The sequence below is a fragment of the Chionomys nivalis genome, chromosome 15 (assembly GCF_950005125.1).
Source record: "Chionomys nivalis chromosome 15, mChiNiv1.1, whole genome shotgun sequence".
NCBI classification, from domain to species: domain Eukaryota; kingdom Metazoa; phylum Chordata; class Mammalia; order Rodentia; family Cricetidae; genus Chionomys; species Chionomys nivalis.
The window spans coordinates 31,847,968-31,866,258 of NC_080100.1; the positions used below are offsets into that span (position 1 = coordinate 31,847,968).

The 18,291-nt window shown below is 38.9% G+C and overlaps 1 protein-coding gene across 1 annotated transcript in view; it reads left to right on the forward strand.

Moving 5' to 3' along the window:
- Itga1 (integrin subunit alpha 1) overlaps nucleotides 1–18,291 on the forward strand; it is a 146,274-nt gene that overhangs the window by 36,843 nt on the left and 91,140 nt on the right. Inside the window, exon 2 of the mRNA XM_057789503.1 lies at nucleotides 14,049–14,169. Coding sequence (XP_057645486.1) covers nucleotides 14,049–14,169 — 121 coding nt within the window. The remainder of the gene's footprint in view (nucleotides 1–14,048; nucleotides 14,170–18,291) is intronic.

The window sequence follows — 18,291 nt, forward strand, 5'->3', positions numbered from 1 at the left end:
ATGTGCACAATGGAAGAATTCAGTGTTCCTCTAACCTAGCCATAAAAGCCCAGCAGAGTTCTCTCTTCTGTTCTGCTTTGATTTTGCTCTCTGATGGTTTATTTATTTTATTATTTTTTTTACAAAGACATAATATGCTCAATTTGTAGACTGAAATGTAAAGCCCTCTGGGAATTTTTTCCCCAGTTTTCTTTCCATAGTACAGAGAATAACCCCATGTAAGTCTCAATATCTTATTTACTCGCAAGTCTGCATTAGGTAACACAGAACCTTTTAATGACTAAAAACAAAGAAAAAGTCAGAAATGGCTAGACTCAAACTGCACTAGTAGTCGTCATAGTTACAGCAGTCACGCGTGATCTCTGCATTTTATTCTGTTGTTTTCAGCTTTGCCTTATATCTTGACGTGTCTACAAATTCTCTGCGGGAAGGGCGGGTGTTTGTGTCAACCTTTTGTTCTATCTCTTTCCATGATGGAAAGTGTTAATGCTTGATGAATGAATGTAACATGTTTTTATGACAGCCACAAATACGTAGTCATTGGCCAGTTTGTTATTTACCTAGAGAACAGATCCAGTCTCTGTTTTTCCCTTTCCATTGTTTCACTAGTTCTTGGGGGAGTAAAGGGGTTTTTGCTGTTTGTTTGTCTAGATTCTATTGAGACAAGCTGTAGCTTTCTTTTTTCCTTAGCCTGTTTACCCTATTCTTCTTTCCCATCCTTCCCTCAGCCATGGTAGAAGGATAAAGCTATCTGGATACCTAGCCTTGGGCTAGGCCAGCCCTCAGTTCCCATCTGTGTTAAAGAGTGGACGCTATCACTAAACCTGGACATAACTCCAATGCTGACTAATACTCTAGTCTGAAAAGAGTCTTTTTTTTCTGACAGAAACCACTTAGTTCAGTAGGATCAAAAACCCATTGCCATTGTTCTTGAGTTCTCAGTAGTTTGTGGGAGCCTAGGCAGTTTGGATGCTCACCTTACTAGACCTGGATGGAGGAGGGTGGTCCTTGGACTTCCCACAGGGCAGGGAACCGGGATTACTCTTAGGGATGATGAGGGAGGGGGACTTGATGGGGGAGGGGGAGGGAAATGGGAGGTGGTGGTGGGGAGAAGGCAGAAATCTTTAATAAATAAATTAATTAATTAAAAAAAGAAAGGAAAAAAGAAAAGAAAGAAAATAAAAGAAAGAAAGAAAGAAAAAGAAACCACTTAGTTCATGTATATTTGTTTCTGATATTATTTTTAAGAGTTCAATTTAGTTCTATTTTTTCTTGTTTTGGCAATTGCATTGTTTGCTCATTTGGGTAAGCTATGATTACATATGTATGATACCAAAAGACAACCAAAGTTATCTTTGAAAGGATGAGCGACTAAGTGGAACTCACGAGATACTCACTATGGCTTTATAGAAGCCTACATCCAAGGCTAATACCACTTAATTACCTACACATTTTCAAGGCACACTCTCTACATTCTCCATTGTGAGAAATGGCTTCTCATAATATCATGCAGTGTGTTATGAGTTCCAGAAAACATATGATGGTATTTTTTTTTCTGAATAACATTTTTAGCAAAGGTCCTCATCCTATATGCTTTACTTGTCTTCTAAACTATCCCATTTGATTTTACTACCTGATTTTTCTAAAGAGTTTTTTAAAGTTTATTTGATGTCAACTAATATCACTTTTCCTGGGCCAGTTTGCAGAGACTGAGAATTTGTTCCTCTTATGTTATCATAATGTTATAATTAGACCAAACCAATTTTTTGCAAGTCTATTTGTGGGTGAAAGTTGAAGTTGTGTCCCCTCCCCCAAAGTATATCTAAACTAAAATATAACTTAAATCTCTGATTTGGCTACCTGAAAAGGAGGTATTTAAATTTAGTTTGGTTTAATTGTACTAATAAAATACAGAAAGAATGATAGACTGGAAGACGAAAGATAGGAAAGACAGAAGAAAGAGAGAAAGAAAGAAAGAAAGAAAGAAAGAAAGAAAGAAAGAAAGAAAGAAAGCAAGCTATGGCCATACAAAGTTGTATAGAATTGTAGACTTACTTGAGATAGAAAAGTGACAGAAAAAAAGACCTTTTTAAAAAATGTTATTCTTGTCATTTCTATTCATTCAGTAGGTTTTATTGAACAGTTATTATGTACCAATAGGTTTATTAAGTTTCCCTGAAACAAACAAAACTACTTGTTTTCAACAACTTTTAAACAACAAAGCAGCATAAGAAAGAAGAAAATGTAACGTGAAAGTAATGGAGGTGGGGAGAACTTTTGAAAACAGGAATTCAGGATGTTTCACGGAATTTCAGGTTCTAAAGGAGGGCAGTAGGTTGACCTTCTCCGTGGGGAGAGAATGGGGTTGGCAAGGTGGGATGAGGCGACATCTACATAGGTACAAAGTGCTGTTGTGGGAGGAGAGAGGCATGTGTCAGAGTCTAGAAAAGCATTTACAGAATGGGGTAGTGTTAGAGCCAGACGACATGTTTCTGAAAACTAGACCTCAGTGACAGAAAGAATATACCTTGAAGATCCATAGTGTGTGTGTACATTTGCATGTGCATGTGTTTTAACACAAACACCCCTTTGAAGGAAGAGTACCAGTTTCCAGTGACGTCACTAGGGGCTGTAGCTTGGCTGTGCTAGTTTCTTCCCATTAAGGATACAGATAATTTAAAACATGAGAGAGTAGAAAAACTACATAGAAATGATTGCAGTCTGTCAAAAAAACTTAGAAAAAAAATATGTTTTGAAGAAAATTACCCAACACATTCTCAGTTTTCTACATTAATCTTGGTATAAGTATAACCTGGTGAACGTTGCTCATAATTGTAGAAACTCCTTGGTATTTCTTCCTGTTCTCTTTTGACATAAGTTTTTGGGAATAATTACTTCTAGCAAGATGGAAAGTCTTAAGTTGAGTGACAATATATTTGATATATTTCTTTTGCATGACTTCTGAATGTTTAGCATTCATAAGTAGAGTTGTCCAGAGGGGGTTAGGAAGCATCAGTAAGGGTTGACTTACATCTTGATAGTTTTTAAACTTGTAAGAATAAGGAGTCATAAATCCAACTGCTTTCTTAATGCAGCCCACAATTCCAGATATAAAGAAAAAGCAATCTATCCGGACTAAATAGCACAGAATTAAGGTATGATATAAGTAACTATACAATGTACAGGTGCCAATGGAAAATTTGAGTAGTCATTATCCTTTGGGGAAGGTGCATTTCTTTAAAGGTATGGTGAATGTTAGCTAGTAGAAGTGTCTGTTTCATCCCCCAAATCTTGCTTTGTTTGCCTTGTAGATTGACCCTAAGAGATACACACTTCTATCACGTGTATAATATGACAGCCTCCATCAAACCCACTCTTGGCCTGATTTTACCAGGTTGCTGCTTACTTTCCTTGCCTCTGAAGTAATCACATGATGCCCTTTGTTTCTGTTGGCTTTTTGTCTTGCTCTCAGTGTAGCTAAAAGTATTAAGACAGCAGAGACAAGATTGTGTCTCTGTTATAAAATAATAGAAACCAGCCATTCAGTTTATTTAATTTTTTTGTCCTCATACAAAGAGCAGTGGGTCTACAACCTGACTCTGCAGAACATGAACATTCTCCTCATGATTTCTTTCAATAAGACTTTGATGTGACGAACATTGTTGACTCCTCATGGGAGGCCTCACCCTCTCTGAGGAGTGGATGGAGGTTGGGTGGGGAGATGGTTGGAGATGCTGGAGGATGGGAAAGAGAGAGAACTTATTTAAAATAAGATTGTTTAAAAAACAAACAAAAAAAATTCATTAGGATTTTTGAGGAGACCAGTCATGAAAATAACTCTTCCTCGTGTATGGTCAAAACCAATTGGGAAATGGATTCAAATGTGTTGTGCGAAGTTTTACTGTTGGCTACCACCCAGCTCCCAAATAAAACACACAGTGGCTTATTATTACTTATAATAATCTTAGCTTGACTTGTTTCTTTCCAGCTTTTCTTAAATTATCCCTGAAAAGGTCTGTCCTGTCCCTTTAAGAGACAAGCCCTGCTTCCTCACCCCTTACTCCTCATCTATGGCAGACGCAGACAGATCTTCCTTATGCTTCCAGCCTAAGTCCTTCCTTTTCCATCCCATCTCTCTCCTGAAGGCTTCTGCCTTGCTCTCTTCTCCCAACTTCTCCCCTTCCCTCTCCTCTCTCTCTGTTTCTCTCTCTTTTCCTCTTCTCCCTGCTCCCTTTTCCCTCTTCCCCTCCATAACCTACTAAATAAATATACAACCTCATTCTGCATGGTGTGCCTATCCATCTTGGTCTCTTGCCCACCATGTGGCTCCCTGCCTGGGATCCACTGCCCCTCGTGATCCGCTGGTCCTTGTGACCTGCTGCCGCACCCCTTGGGGAACCATGGCATTTTATTTTTATTAGAACAATCCTGACTACCTTTTGCCTCTGGCTTTTATCTTTCTCTCTTTCTATATACCTTTCTTTCTTTCTTACTCCTTGACTGGCTGGGTGACTGGTGGCTGGCCTTGATGTCCTCTCCTTGTTCTTTGCTTGCCTTTTCATTCTCTTTATACTCTCTGCCTGCTAGCCCTGTCTCTCCTTGCTCCTGCCTGCTCTAGCAGTTCATCTCTTTATTAGGACCATCAGTGTTTTAGAGAGGCACAGTAACATAGCTTCAGAGAGTTAAACAAATGCAGCATAAACTAAAGTCACACACCTGAAAATAATATTCTCTAACACAAATGGGTCCTGACTAATACATGAAGTTTCTACTGCACTGAAGACCAAGCTGACTCCTCACCTGGCAGCACCAGTTGAGACACTCAGTGGAGCATAGAAAACCGTGTTCTTTCTGCAGCCAGGCTCCCTTCTGAATAAAAAAAGAGAGAGCATGAGAAGACTAGACTAAACATGCAATTTCCCCCTCCAGGCTTCCCAATCAAGAATGGGAGGAACGTGGGTGTAGATATAAACCAATGCTCAGCTAGTGAAACACTCTTCAAATGGGAAGACACCTCAAGAATGGGAACAAACATAATTCTCTAAAATGTGTGTGCGTGTGTGTGTGCCTGTGGTACTGGGGTTTGAACCCAGGGTCTCATACATACTAGGCAAAGACTATTACCACTGAGCCATGTCTCCAGTCCTGAAATACAAATTAAAAGTCACATCTTTATCTTCTTTTCAATAATATTCCCATCCCCTTCCTTCAGATCAGAGGTAAACCCTACCTTGAGTTAAGCTCTTTGTAAATTACTTAATAGCAGCTGCTAAGCTCCAAACATAAGACTGCTTCCATTTAAGGGAAATAGGAACTGTATGTAGTTCTTGGGATATTGGCTATAACATCTGCATTCACTTGCGTTTCAAGATCCTCAAGTGGGCTAACGGAAAGAATGTAAAAGATGATGTGACCAGATAGGAATAGAGTTTGGATCCAAGGATTTTCCTGTTTGAAACATTTAAAACTAATGTTTTAAATGCTAAGAGATCTCGGTAGTCTTAGCAACAATTAGAGCTAAGAAAACAACATTTAGCGCTATCTCGAAAGAAAAAGGCAAGAATCAAAAATCTATCTCTTTCCCCTGAAAAGAAAACAAGTATTCTGCTGACCCTGACCTCTGACCCCTGACTCCATCCCACTAAAATATTTCAGAATTCCAGCCTACCAAGACTTGTCTTTATTTCCCACAAGCCCGTCCATCTTTGAACAGTTTCTGACTTATTTTCTAAATGGTCTCAGGTGGGTAACATTATTCTCAGTTGGCTTACATTATTTCCTTTCCATAGTCTGGATTTGTTTGAAGTTGAGCAGACACCAAGAAGCTTTTGAATGAACAGAGTTTTTGGTAGTAAATCATGTCATGAAAATGTGCTATAACCAGTAGCTAAGAAGGAATGAAAAGTATATAGTCATGTTAGTTTAAATGTCAGTAGGTAAATAAGAGCAATACTAGCTATTCAAAAAAAATAGCCTTTTATATAGTATAGGAAGATTCCTAATGGCAGCTATTACATGGAGAGTATGAACTTGGTGGTTGCTACTTCTAGCGAATCCTTGGATGAGCAGTTATTCCCCTACGGGTGTTGGTTTTGTGGTAAGTATGTAATTGGAGTTTGCACAGTTTTTCTATGTTTAGTTTTACGGAAGTACTTATAAAGATTAGTGAGTGCCCCTGTGTGTTAAAGCAGAAAGTTGGTGAACTGTATTCCAGCACAAATGACATTATAAATCTGTATTCTTGGCCTCCTGCCTCTAATATGGCAAATTAACCAAACCAAAACAAACAAACAAGCAAACAAAACCATGAGGTAAGAGAGGTCAGCGTACCAATGGTGTGCAAAATGCAGCTCCTCTTTGGGGCTCCAGGCATAACAGAATGCAGGTAGGCTTTAAGATAAGATGCCATCTTCCTTTATAGCCCCAGCAGGTCTGACTCAATCTAGCCCAAACTGGCCTTGAACTTGTGTTCCTAGTGCCTCAACCTCTCAAGTACTGGGATTATAGATGTGGGTCACTGAGCTCACCTCTAAATAAAACACTTTTTAAGTGTAGCCTTCATCCTGATTTGAAAGAATGTCCTTGCTAACTCAGGCTGCCTGTAATTATTTTCTAATCTAAACAACCACAAACTAGTTGGGTAGTCTTTCTACATGCTGGAATTTTTCTAAAGAACAAATTGTTCTATTTAAAAGTGATACGATGTAGCAACAGGAATGATCACAATGAAAAAAAGTTAGCTTTAATTCTTCAAATTTTAACAACCTAAATAAATGTTTTAAAACATTGTGTATTTTGAAATGCCATAACTTTACTCTTCCATTCTTTTATACTTCATTTTTTCTTATGCCCATGTATGCTTTTGCTGCACTCTTAAAATTGTATATTGAGAAAAGAGAAAGCCACTTTTGAACCTTCTTGTACTATTTGTATATCAGGGGACAGAGTAATCTTCCCAACCCACATTTTGGTAATGTCTTTAGCTCTGTTTCAGAGTGGAATCTTACCTACCTACCCTGTACACTCTGTCAATTGTCATACCCTAGGAGAAAGAGCTTAAACAAAATACTGTCATCTCTTTCTTAAGAGGTTCTTTGAAATAGATTTTATTAGTATGCATAGAATTCCTTCTCAAGGAGATATATAAGCCAGAAATAGAATATCAGTCCTAAGTTCATTTTTATTATTATACACAAGTAGTTTCATGGGTCAGGAAAACATAGACAATCATGTACAAGTGGTTTTTCAGGTTTAAAAATGCTATTGGGTTTATGAAACACAGAAACAAAGAACTATCTCAAGTCCTACATCTCAGACCTCAAAAATGATAATTAATAGATTAGGAAAATCAGTAATGGGATCTCTTAATGTCTGGAATTTTAAATTGCCAAGTAATACTATTGGGTGAGTTGGAGAAGTTGCTCACCATGCACACAGCCTGTCTGCTTTTCTGACTCTCGGAAATGGCTGCTTATCACACCAACAGCCATGGCTCTAAGGGCTGGGGAGATGGCTGAGTTAGGATCCGAACACCCTGGACAAAAGTTCAGTTGTGTCTGCAAGGGCTTGTAACCTCAGCACAGAAGGGGCAAGTGGTGGCAGAGACAGGATTGTATGACTTGTGGGCCACCAGCCTGGCCAAAAACAAAAAAACAAAAAACAACAACAACAACAAAAAAAGCTGAGTTCCAGGATCAGTGAGAAACCTGTCTCAAAGAAATGAGGCAGAAAATAATAAGTAGAACAATCAGTATACTGTGGTGTATGCACAAGTGTGCAGTGGAACACACATCTTGATACACACGTACACACATGCATTTACCACACACACACACACACAGAGGCAGGACAGAGCTTGAGCCTGGAGTTAAGTTAATAAAATCTTTTGAAAAGATTCCACTGGCCGGGCGGTGGTGGCGCACGCCTTTAATCCTAGCACTCGGCAGGCAGAGGCAGGCGGATCTCTGTGAGTTTGAGACCAGCCTGGTCTACAGAGCTAGTTCCAGGACAGGCTCCAAAATCACAGAGAAACCCTGTCTCAAAAAACCAAAAAAAAAAAAAAAAAAAAAAAAAAAAAAAAAAAAAAAAAAAAAAAAAGAAGGAAAGAAAGAAAAGATTCCACTGGCAATGATAGAGCTGTTTTTCAGTGTTTTTTACATCCAAAGACTGTCCACCTTATTGTTTCTGCATGTTACTCGGCCCCCCTGATTTGTTTTGAAGCACCGTGTGGCTTCTCATATGCTGTGCTCAGCTGAATCATCAAGGACCTAATGAGTTCAGCTCTCAGAATGCCCTGGCGCTGCAAAACAGCCTCCTGCTCATGTTGCTTGCACAAACACGCGAGTTGTGTTCCCACAATGGGGTCCAGGACTCCTAAGGTCCCGCAGCTTTTTTATCCCGTAAAACACACGATGCTGATAGGGGGAAGGGGTGGTGTCCTGAGAGTCAGAATTTCCAAGAGCAGAGTAGACACAGTCTGAAAGGAGCTGGTGAAGCAAGCAATTATTTGTGGTGGGAGAGGTTATGGGCAATGAGCAGATGTCTGTAGATACTACAAAGGAAAAGAAACACCACTGAAGAGCGGATTCCACAGAAAAGCTTTAAAGGGGAATTTTAAGTGATGTTTGGGAAACACCTTGGTGGAATTGAGTATTTTGGGTAGCTAGTCTTAAAGGGAACAAGTCAGGATGACGTCTCTGCTCAAAAACCTTTATTTTTTCCATTTATCCTGTCATTCTTAAAAACGTGTAGAAAACACCTACTAGGTTTTAAAAAATATGCTTCCTTGAGTCCTCCCACAAGTCACAAACACATACCACACTCACACACACATTCACCCACTCACACGCATGCACGCACGCACACTTGCAGCAATTTGGTGATCAAATGCCATTTGTTAACAACTAGAGGTCATGGACTTTAGAAGCAAAGACAAAACAGTTCACCGACTGCAGCAAACCGAATTCACAGAGCAGCCTCCCAGGGTGAAGCTGGAAAACACGTGCAGACCAGGGTGTTTGAGTTGGCTTTTCTGGCCTTGCTGATGGAAGGAGACATCTTGCCGACATATTCCATCACTTCTGATGAAAGCGGCTTTGAATGGCGTTGTGTGTTTTCTTTATATCATTCTATGGGGACATTTTTCTTGTTTCAAGGAGATGAATTGGACATATTTCTTTTTATGGCAAGTACAGATCTTCTATGTTTGAAATTACGATGTCCTTTCCAGATTCCTTCCTTCTTTCTGTACTCTCCAATCAGACTCTATTATGGTCATGTTTTCACTATTGATTTCCCATATTTTTGCTAGTGGAGGTTTTTGGATCATTTTCATAACAAAAAGCTATAAAAATAATCTCTTCAACTTTCAGATCAACTGTAAAGATGTTATCCTATAGTTGTTTTGGTCAGATCTTATTGTAATTTCAATCAAATTTTTATTCTTTTTGGAAACCATATACCTCAAAATTGAGATTCAATCATTTGATCCTTGAGAAGTAAATTAATGAAAATTTCAGAGACAAAGCACTGATATCGTCCAGTTTGTTATAAATGACAAGACAGAAAGGAACTTATTCTGGGACTCATCAATTCACTGTACACTTTAACTATTACTGTCTTTCATTTTAAATGTGATCATTTCAAACTTTAGATTGAAAGTAATGTTAATTATGAGCTCTGTTGCTACATTGGATAAATATACAAGAGAAGTTATTAAAGGAGAATAATATCATTATAAAGCATCTTCTTTGCCACCACTTACTTGGTGTTCACTTGCCTTGGACTCAGAATTTGCCAGGTAGAAAATTCAATTAGCTGTTATATATTCCCATCTGGATATGACTGGAGCAGCATTGCTGGGCCAGATGCTCAGGCCCTGACTTTCTTATTTAAGAAGTGAGCTCATAGGCCACAGTGACTCTTCTTGGAACTGGGAATGTGAGGGAAAGAGGGTGTGGCCTCCACCAGAGTCCACTGTTGCTGAAGTAGCTCAGAGTTTTCTACCTTCATTCAACTTTTTTTTCCCAGTCACACCTCAAATATTCCAAAACTATACAGGGTTAAAACTTGCACGGGCCAGTTGAGTGTGGTTCTCAGGTGGGTTATAGTTTCATCTTTATTAATCTGACCTATTACTCTAACCATTCTGGAAATGAAGACAGTCTAGAGTTCGTTACAGCAAGTCCACAACTGGACCTGAGGAGACCCATCTTGGCATTCTCTGTCTGCTGTTAATACATTCAGCTTAGACTCATCTCTTAATTTCTCTGAGATTCAGTTTCAAATACACAAAAAGAAAGTTATAGCTACTACCCTTTTCAGCCAATAACTTAATATGTTATTTCTATGAAAAACATTATTTTGGAACCAAAAAAAAAAAAAATCCAGACCTGGAAACTATGTATCTCTTTCACTCATTTATTGCCTTGCACATTAAATTTCATCCAGGAGGGAAAAATGAACAAAAAATGATTTAATTTACAAACGATAACCTTTGACATCAACCACCCCATCTTTCTCATCTGCTCTTTACTGGGACACACGTAACATATGGTCCTGCCTGAAAAGGAGCAGACGCCTTCCTTTCTTTTCTCTATAAACATAGGTTTCCGTGAAGTCCTTCCAGCAACTTGGTCTGAGCTCTGTTGCCATGGCTACTTTCCCATACCAGCCTCCTCAACATCCTTCTCAGCCAGCTGTCACCAAAGTACAGTTTCCTCCTCAAACCGCCCTCTGAGGACACAGAACTACACAAACCAATTCTTGGTCATGAGAAGGCACTTTCTTCCAAAGATGACACTGAGTTACTGGTCACTCAGGTTTTTATTTTCTGGTTTTAGGGAAAAATCTCAATCAATATGAATGGTGACTTTATATTGTGGAATCCCATGGAAATATGGGGAATGTTCTTGGCTACTGATGCTCTCGCTCACTCATGTGATGCTGATAGAATGGTATTGGCAGGACTTTTGATGAGTTTAGTAGACTGAAAAGGAGGAATGGTATGGTGCACATGCTGTAGTGATTGTTAGAAAAAGACTTCTCAGGGGTACATGTGAGATTAGCGTTCTCTTTAGACATCTATCTCTAGACTTACTCACTTCTGGTTACTTTCAATATTTTCCTTATCTGGACTCCCAAGCCTTTCAGACTGTTATATTTCGTTTTATGATTTTTGTTTGTTTTTTTTCCTTTTGTTGAGATAAGCACCATTTTGCCTTACTTCTAGAACATAAAGTTCCAAGCAAATCTACTCTAATAAAATAAGCATTGAACTAAAAGTTATGAGACACTGCTTTCACTCCTTTAAATCAAAAAGACAAATTGCAAACTACTTTTTTTAAAAAACAACAAAAGAAAGTCATCTCCTGTGACACAGGCTCCATGGTGTCTCAGAAAACATACAAGGGACAGATTTAAAATTACTTTGAGCAAAGTGCCTGTAGAATTCTAAGGACAGGAAAAACAATGCAGCCCCCACCCTCAGGCATTCCATCTGACACGTAGAATAGAGAGACCCAAGAATGTCGAGTGCTCAAGTGGCCTTTAGGAAACAACCTGCTCCCCAAATGATAATGTGCTGAATAAAGAAATCCTTCAAACAAGTGAAATTGATGCTGACCCCCCCCAAAAAAACATGTGTTTCCCATTTTGTCTAAAAGGAGAATCTTTTGAATGTAGATCAATTCTTCTACTTGTGTAGACGTAGTGATGAAGAAGCAACTTGTCACACAGATATACTTCTTAAACAGTAAGAGGGATATTTGGTTCTTGAAATTTGGGTGGGACCCAACATTCACAAGCTCTCTTGATGATGCTCACTTGCCTTGGACTAGGCATCCTCTGATCTCTGAGCCACAGCTGGCGTGCAGTCCTTGGTAGGAGTTTTCAGGTCCTTATATCTCTTCAACAGTTGTTTTCAGTTATGGATAACTTTGACTCCACAGGGTTTTGGCAGTGTCTAGAGATAATGTTGATTGTGAAAACTCACAGAAGGCCACTAGTGTCGTGTGCAGTGGGCCATCGACATTGCTAGGCACCTTTTGGCATGAGTCCTCGTGACAAAATTGCCTTTAGTGCCATGGCTGAGAAACCACACTGCGGAGGCAATATTTTGTGTATGTCTCATGCAAAAAAAAAAAAAAAAAAAAAAAAAGTACTAAACTGAAACTGTTCAAAACATCAAAACCATAGAAGAAAGGTTAAGCGCATGTACTCGGAGCTTGGAGCAGAGGGCAAGCACTGTGTAAAATGACCTCCCAATATCTAAAAGAGGATGTGGGGAGGTGGCCAGCTGTGCTCGGTCTCCCTTGAGGAATGAAGAGGAAATGTACATAAAAGGATGTATCCTGGCTGTCTACTCTTTGTCTACTTCCTTCATGCCAGCCAGGAAGATCACTTTGTGATCTTGCAACCATATTTGTCCTGTGTCTCTTACTACGTTCAGAGACCCTTCCAAATCCTGGGGAGAAATTTTCTTCTCACTGCCAAGTTCCATCTCCCCCTTACCTTAGGACGTTAACAAGTCTTGCTTTGCTAGCATGGAACAGCTGCCAGTGCATCTCCAGCCACAGCTGGCACCCTGCCCTCTGTAACACATTAGCTCTCAGACTATAAATATGTTACTGCCCATCTGTGTGAGAGGAACCGCACCAGATTTTTATGAAGGATAAAAAGAGGAGTAAAACTGTCCTCAGTTTTAAGACTTTCCCAGTGCAGGGGGAACATCTTCAGTAGATAATAATATAAATGGTATTTAATAGTTATATTGGTAGGAAGTTTCTTCAAAAATCAAAGAAGAGATATTACAAGATAAAGAGAGGCTATATAGATAAATCTATAAATGGAAAGAATGGTTGATTTCCTCTGGAAATGTTTTCTCTAAATTAACTTAGATTCCTGTGTATCAAATAAATGCTTACTATTGTTAATGTAATTTGAAGGTTATAGGTCAGAGCAACCTGAATTTAGAGTGTATTGATGGAAGAAGTTTAGAGTGGATAAGAATTAAGAGATTGGATATGTTACCTGTCCTCCATCTTTAGAATAGAGAAGTTTCCAGAATCTTTGTGATTGAATCTAGTTTTGAGAATTGAATGTTAATCACCTCTGAACATGCCTTAGAATGTGCTATTATTGTGTAAGATGATGTTCTTTGATAAGGGTTGTTGGTTTTATTCAGGACAGGGATATTGAAACTTGTAAGTCTGTTCTTCCAAATTAGGACCAAATGAGGTATTTAGTATTCTACATCTGAGCTTGTGATTTCAGAACCTCTGTATGTGGTCACACTTCTTAAAAACTTTTCTTATATGTGGATCACAGAGAAATTAAAGAGATAAACTCTCATTGTATATATAATGTGTACGGGGCATGGACTACTGAGAATATTATCTCATTTAATCCAAAATGTTTGTGAGTTTACCACAGTCAACACAGTTGCAAGGAGGCTTTTTTTTGTATAAGTAGAAACTTCCATCAACTGTTCATTTCTTGAGGAGACAGAGAAGTTATCTTAGGTCTGCCTAGGAAGACGTCCCTGAGTGGAAATAGTCCTCTGAAGATCACACAGTGGAAAGGAACCCTTCAGATGCAAAGGAAAAGGCAGTTTCCTTTCAGAAACAGGAGAAAGGTCTGGCTGGAGAGGCTTAAATGCAACTGCCTGCATCTTCAGAATTTGCAGCGGGGAAAGGGAGCTGTTTAAAGTCACTGTTGGTCACATTGTCCTGGAGGGATCGCTTCTGGGAAAGCATCTTTGAACTAACTCTTTAGTCGTTTTTAATCTTTGTCATTCCCACTGAATCCTGAAATTTTGCTACTGGGAATGGTATAGATTTTAATTTCCAAACATTTAAAAAACTCATCCTTTAGATGCTCAATATAACATCCTACCAGAACCCTCCTTGAGTTCTCATTTTCTTGGGTTTCAATTGTTCTTTTTCATAAGAGCACAGCTTTCTGTGGTCCCCCTAGAAATGCCTTCCAGGACCCCAAATGTGATGCTTTCTCTGTTAGCCTGTATAACTGGACTTTCTTTCCCCTCTCAGTTATTCTAGGGTTCTGCACTTCCTTCAATGTTGATGTGAAAAATTCAATGAGTTTCAGTGGCCCAGTGGAGGACATGTTTGGATACACCGTTCAACAATACGAAAATGAAGAAGGAAAATGGTAAGCAAACAGGCTCTGTTGTTGTCCAGTTCTTTCACACAAAGAAAATGGAAAATATTTGCAGCTTGTTTTATGAATGGAACATTAACTGAATGACTCGTTTGTGCTAGAAATGTATTCTAGTGGGTTGGTGATGGAAGCCGACATGAAGTTAAAGAACAGCATTCCTTGGAACGTTAGAGGAAGTGGTTACTTATTTCTGCTGTTTCATTACTAGACTGACCTCAAGAGTTTCGTATTTCAGTATGTATTCAGCCACTATGTTGCTTTGACAAGCATTCCTGGATTGTTCCTGTTCTCGAGTTACTTGGATATTTGACTGAAATTCATGAAGAAAGACACGATAGGAAATGGGATACCCAGAGACAGTTACTATTACTTGAGTTGCTGGGAGCTTAGATTGTTTTTTGGTATTTGAGTGATATGCTAAGTGTTGTCTAAGGATGACCGTAAACTATACTGAATTGCTGACATACTTTTAATACTGTGGTTAAGTTCATTTTAGAACAAAATTTAGAGTATATTTAATTGTTAACCACTTCGCAAAATGAATGGGAGAGACCATTTGCTTTTCTTCCTACCTAACTGATGTCAAAACCTTTATGAGTTAGTTAAGACTTCTCTCTGTTTCTTAATTTTAAGAGCCCATTATTTTCCTAGCAAAAGATGATGTGGGAGTCTTCTGTTTTGTGTTGATTTCATTGGTTAAAAAAAGAAACTGCCTTGGCCCATTTGATAGGACAGCAGCTTAGATAGGCACCACTCTGTTGTCATAGGAGAGTGGCAGGCTGCGTTCCGGCGCCCGGCCGTCCGCATGGCTAGCTTATGCCCAGAAATAATTACACAGAAACTGTATTCTTTTAAACACTGCCTGGCCCATTAGTTATAACCTCTTATTGACTAGCTCTTACATATTGATCTAACCCATTTCTAATATCCGTATTGCCACTTGAGTGTGGCTTACCGGGACAAGTCTAACGGGCATCCATTTCGGAGCGGAGAGTCATGGCGACTGCCTGACTTGGCTTCTTTCTCCCAGCATTCTGTTCTGTCTACTCCGCCTATCTAAGCTGCTGTCCTATCAAATGGGCCAAGGCAGTTTCTTTATTTGACCAATGAAATCAACACAAAACAGAAGACTCCCACATCAAAAAGAGACTTGTATCAAATAGGAGAACAGTGATGTGCCAGTCCACAATTATTATTTCACCGAAGAAAATGTGTATTTTGATTTCTCTTTTAGACTTTTAAAGTTTGATAGAAATCCCCTAAAGACTACCGAAACTAATAATTTGAGTTCTCAAATTTTCCAAGTGTGAATACTGTATTTTAGGTGTGCATTACCACTTATGAGACATTGAGCAAGATTGCTATGGAGTTTCCCATCCTCTGCCCACTTTTTCTGTTCTGTACTCCCTACACTCCTGTGCTCTGTTGAGGGTTAAGCACAGTCATCAATCTAAACAGCAGACAACCACTTATGCTCAACCCATGGGGGGAAACAGTAAGTGGACTAGTTATCCAGGCTTCTTTTTGATTATGCAGAAAACACATCCAAATGTCAATTTTACCTATCACTAATAGATACATAAATTTAAGGGAAACTGTAGTAAGAGTCAACCTTTGAAGAGTTAAAACACCTACTTAAATGACAGACAAATACTGACAAAATATTTTATAAAATTTCTTTTCAATTTTGTTATATTATTTTGTTTAATACTTCATTTGAGAGGTAACTGCAAGTTTCTTCCCCCACGTAGAATTGACTCCCTGATTTTAGGGAATATTGGCATCAGAAGTCCTTTATTAGTATTTTCCTTACGATTTTGGAACCATCTGAACTCTTTAGGCTCTCACATTTTTAATTAAATTTTTTCATTTATTTTACAACCTGACTCCAGTTTCCCTTCTCTTCTCCCATCCCTCCCCCAACCTTTCATCTGCCCTAGCCTATCCACTCCTCCTCTGTTTCTGTTCAGAAAGGGGCAGGCCTCCCATGGCTGTCAACTATGCATGGCATATCAAGTTGAGGTAGGACTTTAAGATATCATACCCTAGTATAAGAGTTTCATCCCATGAATTCTCCAGTCCCTGTTCTTCATGGAACCAGAAGGCCAAGGATTAAGAGAGGAAGTCAGCCCCGAGTGAGACTTTGAAACTATGATGCATCTCATTCCCAGAGACATCCTGCCTTTGCAGAGGCGAAGAGCTACATAGGAAAGAGACAGAACAAGGGATTACAGAGATTAACTAGAAAACCAGAGTTGCGAAACAAATGTTGCTAATTATATGTCTGATTGAAGTTACACTGAAATGGACTTTAAGCACACTGATAATTCTAGAGACATTTGTGAGACAATAATAAGTGCTCAACCTTTTCTTAGTTCTGAGACCATGCCCTTACAGATCTTGCTTTACACATTAAATTTGCTTAGTTATCTTTACAGATGGTTTTGAAAATGATAAGAATTTTTCTTTAGCGATAGCATAAATTTGGATCTGTCAAGCAGCAAATATGTCCGACATATACAGCAGTGTTTTAATTCTGTGGGAGATGAAATATTAAAGAAATATAGAAGTTTATAGGGGTAAATAGGAAATAATTAAGAACTGACAATAGTGCCAAGCAGTGTGGGACACACTGAGATCTCTTTGGGAGTTCAGGAAAAAAAAGTGGTTCCTCACTTGTGATCTGAGTCTTGAAAGGCAACTTGTCTGTGAATGAGAGGAAAGGCTACCCCAAGCTAGTGAGACAAGGTAGACCTTCAAGGACAAGGAACAGATCATAGAACCAAAACCAGTGCACAGAGAGACCACTGGAGGCTGTTTCATTAAATGTAATTTAGAAAATTAACATAGATCTGGCTGGATTGCCTATAAATTAGGAAATCTGCCTGCAAGCCAAAACCCAATTTAGTCCTTAAAAGATAAGACTTTGTAGGGTCTGGTTGGACAGCCTAGAATTTGAGACACAGAGATGGGAAGATCAGGAGTTCAGGGTCATTCTCCATTACATAGGGAGTTCAAGGCCCACCTGATGTACTTGAAACATGGTTTCAAAACAAAATCAAAATAAACTAATAAAAAATAAATAAAACAAACCAAAAAGAGAGAGGATGCCCAACACTAGGCTAAGGGTGACTGGAATCTAATAAATGCATACCCAAGACCAAATTAGGTGAGTGTTAACTTTTGATATAGCTTTAGAAATGGAAAATGAAGACAATAAAGGATATATTTCAAAATTTCTGTATTGGACTATTGGGAAATGGGAAGTCATTGACAGAGACATATTCATGTACAGACATGTAAAATCAATCTTAGGAAGTTGATGTGTTTATTTTTAAACAGTTTGAGTTCAAGATGGTGTCTAGGTAGTTATAAACTTCAAAGTGGGATGCTGATAGACAGAGAAGCTAACAGTATAAAAGACTCTTATAACTGATGATTGGCTTTAGTGCCCACTCTTATAGACAGTACCCTGCCCTAAATTGACATGTGGCCACATACATAGCATGTACTCAATGATTTTGTACAGACAAAACAGCTAAACCTTGTGTAACACATTCTTACCATCCATGAAGCACAACTACATAAAAATGAATAAAGAGTGGTTCTCCTAGAAAAATGTGTTGACAGAGGTTTCTGTCCAGCCCCATTTCACAGTCATTCAGTCTCAAAGAAGCACACAAAAGTCTACATTAATTATATACTGGTTGGCCTATTATCCCAGGCTTCTTATTAACTCTTAAGACTCACATTAACCCATAATTCTTGTCTGTGTTAGTCATGCGGCTTGGTACCTTTTATCAGCAAGGTGTTCTCATTTTGTTTCCTCTGTGTCTGGGTGACAACTGCAAACTCAGCCTTTCCTCTTCCCAGAATTCTCCTGTTCTCGTCGCCCCGCCTATACTTCCTGCCTCGCTACTGGCCAATCAGCATTTTATTAAAATACAAGTAACAAATCTTTACAGGGTATAAGACCAATGTCCCACAACAGTAATGGAACTGCTTCAAGCAGGGCTAGAATTGTACCTTAAGCCTCTCTGTGCTTCTCTTTTACTAGAAATATCTTTAAAAGTCAGTGTTTGATAATTGCTGTTTCTGTGGTTAGCACCAGAA